The sequence below is a fragment of the Micropterus dolomieu genome, linkage group LG18 (assembly GCF_021292245.1).
Source record: "Micropterus dolomieu isolate WLL.071019.BEF.003 ecotype Adirondacks linkage group LG18, ASM2129224v1, whole genome shotgun sequence".
NCBI lineage: Eukaryota > Metazoa > Chordata > Actinopteri > Centrarchiformes > Centrarchidae > Micropterus > Micropterus dolomieu.
Window position 1 is genome coordinate 4,454,413 of NC_060167.1, and position 9,263 is coordinate 4,463,675.

The window sequence follows — 9,263 nt, forward strand, 5'->3', positions numbered from 1 at the left end:
GTCTTACCACCCAAAACATCTACGCATCTCTGCAAGTTCATTGCATAAATCACATGAAAATGGTTGAACTTTGTCATAATAAGGTCATGACCAAAAGAAAGAGATTGCAGGTACAAGCCCCTAGAGAAGCCTTCCAGGCATGTCCAGCTGGTAGAAAGCCTCGGGGAAGATGCAGGAGTAGGTGGAGAGATTATATATGGAGTTATATAACTAAAGTTCAGGAACAGGATCATGGCTCTCTCTCACTAATTTGACCACCTGCACCTCATTCAATTCCTCCAATCACACTACCCGTGTTTCACTCATTTCATCCACCTGTGCCTCTCTAATCCCATCACATGCTCATACGTATATAAATCCTCTCTTCTGTTTCTCAGTTCTCACATTATTCCCCCCCCAAACCCCAGTTATCTCACCTCTGCAGCCTCACAGCAAGAAGGTCTTGGCTCAGCCCAGGCCTATCTGTGTGGAGTTTGCTGACGCTCATGTGCCCATTGTAGGCACTTTGACCGGGGAAAGGGGTCAACATGCACCCTGACTGGTCTATGTGCCCCATATACCACAGGCTGTGATGCTCTGTGTGTTCTGACACCTTTCTATCAAAGCCAGCATTCACTTTTTCGTCCGTTGGATTGGACCAGCTTTCGCTCCTCACCTACATCAATGAGCCTTGCCTGCCCATGACCCTCTTACCAGTTCACGCATCATTTATGGCTCTACTGCTAACTTTAACTGCAGTCAGCTAGTTAGCAGCCCTATTAGCTGACTCTAGGTGGACTGGGAGCTCAGAGTACTTGGAGGTGTGTTGTAGTTTGTTTACACCTAGCGCAGGAGCTTTGGACCGCTGAAGGAGAGCCGAGTGTGGCAGAGCCCAGTTTGGCAGAGAATACAGTACCGAGGACATTTACGTCTGGACCAGGACTCTGACTCCAGGGATGACGAAGATGTTCGTGCGTTCAGGTGGGGACAAGACATGCATAAAGCGGGAGAGGAGCATGTTTGTAGAGAATAACTTTGTATATAATGGTATCCATCATCTATCGTGTTGATAAGCCTATTTTTTTTTTTATTTCTTTGTAAATCTTTGTATTGTGACGCCCTGTGGGGTCATGAGTGGGTGTGGCCTGTCTCTCTTTCTCTCTCTCCTCTTGTAGAGGAAGAGCTGATTCCAGTAACTCTGGGCACCTGGGCTAATTGCCCTGTAGAGTATTTGGGACTATCTTCCCATTTTGGCAAGGAGGCTGCTGTCGACTCCAGGTCAGACCTTCCTGCGGGCCATGGTTTCCCCTTTAGTTTGGTTTTCTTTGGTTGGACTATTGCTTTGTAGTATTTATCTTGTTTTCGCATACAACACCACCTACATACATTCATGCAACCATCATCCTGCAGATACACTATTGAAACCACAGACTACATACCTCATACTTTCATTATGTTTGAAATAACTATTAATTTGGCTTATTTTTGTTAAATAAACATGTTTACCATGGTGTGTATCCCTTTTGTTGTGGCCTTTTGAGCCAGGTCATAACAGTAATCGTGACAGCATTTTAAAAGATGTTTGGTGGTCATCTTACTGACAGACCAGACAAAGCGTGAACATGAAGAAGCATTTTGGCATAATTTTAATCCATTTATTCAATTTTACTACAGCAAAATGTCTCTTTTGGGTTCAGACCCATTTATTTGGCGAATGTGAACGAGCCTTGAGAAGGCTAGTTGGTGCTGCAGGTAGTACTGCCATAACAACAATACAGTGGCAACGATTTTAAATGTTCATCCCTCATTCATTAATTCTTGTTAAAGCTACCTGCGGAACTGTTTCCAAACAAATCAATATTAAGTATAGGGAGACGCAGCCCACATAGACGATGACGACAGGACGCAGGTCTGTCATGTAAAGTGGTTTAGTGCGGTCGTAGCATTTTGTTCATGAGGACCAGGGCTGCTGATTGACAGGAAGAGAGACCAATCGGTTCATGAACAAGCCTCACTTAAACACTAAGGGGAAGGCTGTTGATCTGATGGGACTTTTAGGGCTAATACTTATGCAGTAATATACAAAACCAAAGTGACAAAGACCGAAAGAAGAAGATAGGAAGTTGGTGGGTAACACCTCAGGAAACAGGTCTGTGCAGAAACTGTAGATCAACCAACCAATGAAAACAGGAACAGACAAAACCAACTGAAGGTAAAGAGTTTGAGGATTTTAACATCCAAGATCAATAAAATGAGCTTTCTTCTCCTCCTCCTCTTCTCACTGATGACAGGTAAAAAGATGCCTGATTCTTGATTTTAGAGATTTAATAGAAAACTGTTGAACTGAAGAAGTTAACCGGTTTTAATACATCCTGTGTGTGAATTCACGTAAAGTTTTGTACTTGTTTACTTTATCACAGGTCACTGTAGTCATTCTGGTTCACAAAGTAAAATTAAAAGGGTCACATAACTGTCTGCTACATTTAATACTCTTTTAAATATATTTTCTGCTTCTCACTTGGTAATTCATCCGACACAACAGTGATCCAACCTACAGTCTGTTACTAAAATATCACACAGAAACACAGGAAGTGATGCTTTTTTGAATTTATTCATGCGGAATTGTTTTTGACAACTCAACAGAAAACTTAACCATAGTTTGTTGATGTTGAAGAAGGATAAAACAAAGATTGTGACTCATGTGTTGTGAGAACCAAACTCATTATTCAAAATTTCTAGCTGCAATATGCAGCAATATTCAGAACTGGACAGGACATTTACTGATATTTATATAAATATTATGGCAGAATTATAAGTGACAATACAATTAATTGGAGCTGCAAAGACTCTATGATTAAATTGGCTAAACTAAAAAACCTTTGATAAATTACCAATTGGTTGGAGTTTTTTTTTTTAAGTCAAAATTCTCTCATTCCAGCTTCTTAGAAATTGAATATCTTCTGGTGTCTTTCATCCTTTAGGACAGTAAACTGAATATCTTTGGGTTATTGACAAGACATTTGAGGAAGTCATCATAGGTCATTTAATTTTTTAGTTAATACATTAATGTTGAAAATAATGTGTTTTCTTGGCTGTATAGACACTAATTTATGTGAATATGAAGCCCTTAGAAACCTATTTACATGGCTCTTGATGACTCAATCTCAACATGTCCAAGAAACATAGCCTGCACCACCACCTTATAATTATGACACATTTACAGATGTCATGGACCACACATACACTGAAAGGTTCGCAGCTTAAAACTGCTGCCTTGCTAGTGAATGAGGTAGCTAAACAGTATTTACATTTGGATAGGTTCCAGTTTAATGTAGTAAGTTTTGGCCTTTAAACAATGCAGCACCAATTTATCATCTGAATCAACAATACTTTTGTGATCTACTGATGCAGAAAGAGTAGTAGCAGTAGCTCTGGGATTATTTCAGTGTCTGACATGATATGAATGTCTTTGTCTGATCTACAGGTTGTGAGGCCTCGTCTAAAGAGTCTAAAGTGAAGGGATGCACAGACGGATGGGTTGAATTCACCTGCGAATGTCCAAAACCAAATGAACATGTTTATTTAGTTATTCCCAAAAAAACAACCATAAAAAGCACTAAAAAGGATGTTTGGGAAAACAAAGGCAGAGTTTCACTGTACCATGATACAAAAGAAAAAAATCTCAGGATGGCCATTAAACAACTTGAACAGAAGGACATTGGGACGTACACGTGTAAATTTAAAAATAATGAAATCAAAAAACTGGAATTGGATGTTGGTAAGAGACACTCACTTTTATTATGTTTTTAATATAAGTTTGTAATGCACTGTAATTCCTTACCAAGCTTAAACAATTAATTTTCCTTTTAGTCATTTTTTCTTCAGCTGACAAATTTCAAGACAAGCAGAGTTATTACACATTACACTAATCCATCCATATCACAATATTGATCTATTTTGATCAGCTAAGTCACAGTCACATACTTTTAAAGCCCCACTTTTATCAAACATCCTTTCCACAACCTTTTTATATAGTTATCCTATAATGGTTTTGTGTTGTTCTTTTCATATTTTGTTATTTGTTTAAGTAAGCATGGACAGAAAGATGTTCAATTTTTGTTCCAAATGCAAATGGGAAGTTATGGACAATCAGATTATTTTGTCACCATATGCATACCACACACATCTGTGAAGCTAGGAGGCTCAGCTAGCATCTCAAACCAACCATTTTTATCCACATTAAACACCAAGCATCTAAATAAACTTATATCACAACTGTAATCACTATACAGGTAGTTCTAAGAACAGGTAGAACACACATCACGCTACACGTGACAATGACCAGACACAGACTGAGGAAACAAGCCAGTATATTTACATACACACACATGGGTTAACGAGCTGGGAGGGGGATCCACAGGTGAAAGACATGAGGGACTAATCAAGCACACAGACAGGTATAGTGACAGCAGTGGAAAACAGACAGAACACATGTTACAAAATAGCAGACAAGAATCTAACCGCAGACAATAACAGAATAAGACAGGAACTAAGGCAAGCACAAATCAAAACCAAAAGACAGGAAACAGTAAATAAACCAACGCTGGGCAGACTGAACACAAAAACACAACAGACCTCATCAAAATAAGATTTAACAGATCAGAATAACAACCTAATTCAGACACAATCAGACCGATCACAAATAAACTGGGAAAACAGACTGAAGCTAGGATTAAACATAAAGACATTAACTAAGTCACAGAACAGGTAACTAAGATAAGAGACAAAACAGATACTAAGTAAACTACACCATGAATAAAATAACAAGGCTAAACAACTCACAAAACTAAAGAAATCAGCCGACTAATAACAAGAAACGCAGCAATATACATTCTCAGTTGCAACCGCTGCCTTACTTTTGTTGTTTTCGCTGTATCCAAAAACACTGTTTATCTGTGTAAACGAACAGCGTCATTGTCGCGTTTCTGTGCTCATATTGAGGGAGAGAAGAAGAGTTTGTTTTGGGGGAGGTTTTGATGGTTTATTGCATAAGATATATAGCTTTTTTACCAGGTGAAGATGAAAATATCATTTTCCTTTATTGCATCTTCATTTACACTTTAATAGAAAAATAATGATAATAAATTTAACGTTGATCCATATTCCTTACGTTTAACTTACCAAAGACCAGAATTATGCATATAGGCCTAATGGTTGAGGAGTTATTACTGATTTATGTTGGGTATGTTATTTTAGGCGTTTTTCCTGAAAATAGGTGGCAAGGTCTGTGCACCTTTGAAGAACATTGTAATTCTGGTTTATAAAATGGGCTGGAAATAAAGTATACTTTTTTTCACATTTCACCCTCTTTAAATTTACAGACAAAGACTGCCAGAAACAATTTAATCAAACTGCGTACAGAACAGCTAAAACCACCATCACATGTGATCACACAGGAAACGAATACAAGTTCTTCTGCAAAGAGAAAGGTTCAATCTGTGAGGATATTTTATCAACAAAATCCTCTCTGAAGTCGAAGGGGACATTCACTCTCACAGAAACCAACAGTAGCTTCAGCATGTCCATCAGTAAGGTGTCCTCACGTGATGCTGGTGTCTACTGGTGTGGAGTGGAAACACATGAAGGAAGTTACAGAGCTGCTCTCAGAAAGATACAGCTGGAGGTTGAAGGTGAGCAGCACACATCTGACACTTTGAGCTTTGATTTTCTCACACAGATGACTAAGGTGTCTCTGAAAATTGCTGTTAAATACAGTCACTGAAGTGCTGCTTGTCTGTCTCTCTACAGCTACTATTACCAGATTCACAAAGTCTCCAACTGTTGGACAGAATCTGACATACTGGTGTGAATATCCAAATGGTGCTCTGATAAACAAATTCATCTGTAAGGGAGAAGATCCATCTATATGTCAACCTCTAGTAAGCACCGCACAGCACAACAACAACACTGGGAGGTTTTCCATGAAGGAGGACAAAGAGAAGAGAAATATCACCATAACAGTGAGAAACGTAACAACAGACGACACTGGGACATACTGGTGTGGAGCAAAAAGCACTGACAAAACAGGCAGCAACCCATTCTTCCACAAACTGGTGATGACTGTAGGTGAGTGAATTTGTTTTTCTGTATGAATAACTGGTATCATCAAAAGGTGTTTGAATAACATGCCGATTTCTTAAGTCATTTGGCATGGTGTTCCAATGCAATTTTTTTGTATCTCGTGCGTCATTTCCCTTTATTTACGTTACGTTACGTAAGTTAGCATTCTACATCGTTGGCTACATAGCGTTAGCTACGTAGCCGGTCAACATTCATAAAGTCACTGATTTAGGTTTAGGTACTAACATTTCTGATGGTTGTGGTAAGGGTACGGGCTTCGGGGGACTGTCAACAAGTTATTTTGCTAACTGGGGGTGGCGATGTATGTTAGTCCCCAAGTGCATGCATGGTGAATAAATAAACCCTTCTTCAATGGATCTCCACCAGAACAATGATTCACCATGGGTAAAGCAAAAGAAGCAGTAGAAGAATCAGGGTTGGTTTTCCATGGGGTGAAGTGCAAAACGTACTTGGCAGCAATAGACGTTTTTGTTAAAGAAGACACTATTATATCACAGAAGGAGAAACACAGGTGTAATTAATAAAATTCATGAAGACTAAATTCCATTTAGCTGCTTCGGTTTCAGGGTTCTGATATTGTTCATGCTGACTCACTGTCACAACTTACTGGGACACTTACAGAGAACGGAGCCGTCGTTAATGTAACATCTGTGTTTTTCCTGCAATCAGACATATTTCACTCACAGCTGAAACAAAAATGTCTTCATTGTTAAAAAGACACAACTGAGCAGAGGTGGAAATAAATGTGTTACAATTAATCAGTTAATTTTTTGGGTATTTTTTAAAGTAGTTTTTATTTTCTGTAGTTTTACTTTTACTTAAGTATGTTTTGATTGTACTCTATTTTGCTACATTTTAAATCACGTCCGTCTGATTATGACTCTTGTCTTGTGCTGAATGTGACAATATCAGGCTTTGTTTATTCTTATTAATATAAAAGCCATTTTGCTACAATTAGGCTTCACACAAAGGCTGCGGCAACCTCTGTACACTGGCAAACTGACCTTTCTCTTCTCTGGAGATATAACGCCTGGTATAGAGGTTAAGGAGCTGGATACTATGTTGTGCCAGACATATTCTACTTTAACAAGAGAGTTTTGATATACTCCTTTGTCAATTTTATTATTTATTTAATTATATATTCATTTGTTACTGGGCGAGACTGGAGGGGCAGAAATGGGGATGGGGGACACAAACATCACACAACAGACACCACAGAGAAAGGACAACACCTGCAAGAGAACAGGAGACAAACAGACGAACAGCAGCAATAAACAGCTGACATAAGAAAACAACTGCAACAAAACAGTCAAGCAAAATAAATAAACAACACAGCACAGCCACGACAGCTGGAATAATAGCAATTCATTTAAATAAATAACTGCCACGGGATATAGTTGTTATTGCGAGTGGAACGCCACAACAGCGCCACCCTGACCCCTGCTGCAGGCAGGAAGAGAGCTCGAACTATCCGAGACCACATGCCCTGAGGACAACCATGCCCTGTCCCGAGGGAGAACAGCAGAGAACAATGCTGGGGAGCACCCAGCCCAGCCAGAGGCAACCCGACCCCAAGTGCAGGAACCACCTGAGACCGTTCTCATCTCAGGGCGTCCAATACCTACGCTTTCATAAAAAGTGACAAAGCAGTAGTTGAAGACGCTCTGGGTGCGAAGTCTTTGTTCAACGCGGTTTTATAGCTGATCCATGATGATCGTGGAATGAAATGTAAATGCTCCGTACTTGTATTGCGCCTTTCTAGTCTTTTCGACCACTCAAAGCGCTTTTACACTACATCAGCATTCACACACTCAGCCTAAGTGCTCAAACGGACTCATTCAAACTCATTCATACACTGGCGGAATAGCCGCCAGGAGCAATTCGGGGTTCAGTATCTTGCCCAAGGACACTTCGACACGCAACTAGGGGGAGCCAGGGATTGAACCGCCGACCTTCCGATTAACGGCCAACCCGCTCTACCTCCTGAGCCACAGCCGCCCCAAATGAATGGCAAATTAGCCAAAAAGACATAGGTGCATGATGGTTGGCACTAGCAGCCTGCTGGTAACAAGTTAATTATTATAACACTTACAATGTCCCAAAATTACCATCAGTTTGAATGTAAATAGGGATATGACTTAATATATGGTCCTGTGTTTCCCATTTTCCCAGTCCAATGCCGCCCGCCATAGCCTAATCTGTTGCGCCACAATTTCATAATAAAGAGAAGACATTCTCAAAACTTTGTAATAATGTTGTTTTTCGCCAATGCTTTGGCAAAGTATCTGTCCAACCGAATTAATATCGAAAGCGTGACATGGCTTTGTGCACTTTTCAAAAGAAAAGTATAAATAAGATATTAAATTAGTATAAATAAGTTATTTCAGTCCTGGCAAGAGCATCCTATTGGACCTGCTTAATTATTTGCAAAAATCACCATCAAAATTATTTTGATCAATTATGAGATCACAATTAAATGATATGATATACTTTGGAAATATTGACCTATATTGAGTTTTGGAACTGCTACAGTGTGTAACGACAGTCTAACACTAACAGCTGAATTGGTTTTACCTTTCTTGTTGACCAAAAGCTCTCTGCCCATCCTCTTGGCTCCATCTTAACAAATATGCCACATAAAACACCAGATTATTAACCAGTCAAAACAAGAGCATCATTGCAAATTAGAATGCAGCACAAAAAATCTTTTATCTTGTTTTCATAATTATTGAAAGCCAAACTCATAATTGAAAGTAGCAGAAGAAATGAACCCCTTCACTGTATGTGATGAAGCAAACTGTTTTTTATTATTTATTAAGCTCTGTAACTTGCTTTGTAAAGAAGCCACTTTGATAAAGCATTTGACTTTTTTTTCAAATGGCAGCCAGCAGTGATATCCTGTGACTGACTGGCTCAATATGCAGTAAGATCGCTTGTTGCTATTTTAGCTCTTGTTTTCATTTCCTGCACTTCCATGTTCAGAGCAGCTGCAGTGATGTGACAGAATTGTGTTAGGTGTTAATAACCGTAATGATGACAAGTGTCCCAGAAGCAGCAGAATGGATTTAGTCTCATTCATTATACTTTATTTTTTTTAATCATTATTTAGTTTCCTATTTTCATTGTGTTTCAGAACCAGTAGA

At 39.2% G+C, this 9,263-nt stretch overlaps 2 protein-coding genes and 1 long non-coding RNA gene across 6 annotated transcripts in view; all 3 read left to right on the forward strand.

The window, feature by feature from the left end:
- LOC123956982 (polymeric immunoglobulin receptor-like) overlaps positions 1 to 9,263 on the forward strand; it is a 97,841-nt gene that overhangs the window by 23,952 nt on the left and 64,626 nt on the right. The gene's annotated exons all lie outside the window — the stretch shown is intronic.
- LOC123956426 lies at positions 409 to 1,489 on the forward strand. The gene is made up of 2 exons (XR_006821533.1): positions 409 to 960; positions 1,155 to 1,489. It is a non-coding gene; the product is annotated as an uncharacterized LOC123956426 (long non-coding RNA).
- LOC123956423 (CMRF35-like molecule 8) overlaps positions 2,181 to 9,263 on the forward strand; it is a 13,034-nt gene continuing 5,951 nt past the window's right edge. For 2 of the 4 annotated variants that reach the window (XM_046028595.1, XM_046028598.1), the window contains exons 1-4: positions 2,181 to 2,270; positions 3,464 to 3,757; positions 5,361 to 5,669; positions 5,788 to 6,105. In XM_046028595.1, coding sequence (XP_045884551.1) covers positions 2,231 to 2,270; positions 3,464 to 3,757; positions 5,361 to 5,669; positions 5,788 to 6,105 — 961 coding nt within the window. In that variant the 5' untranslated portion in view covers positions 2,181 to 2,230. The remainder of the gene's footprint in view (positions 2,271 to 3,463; positions 3,758 to 5,360; positions 5,670 to 5,787; positions 6,106 to 9,263) is intronic. The other 2 variants (XM_046028594.1, XM_046028597.1) reach the window with 2 other exon arrangements.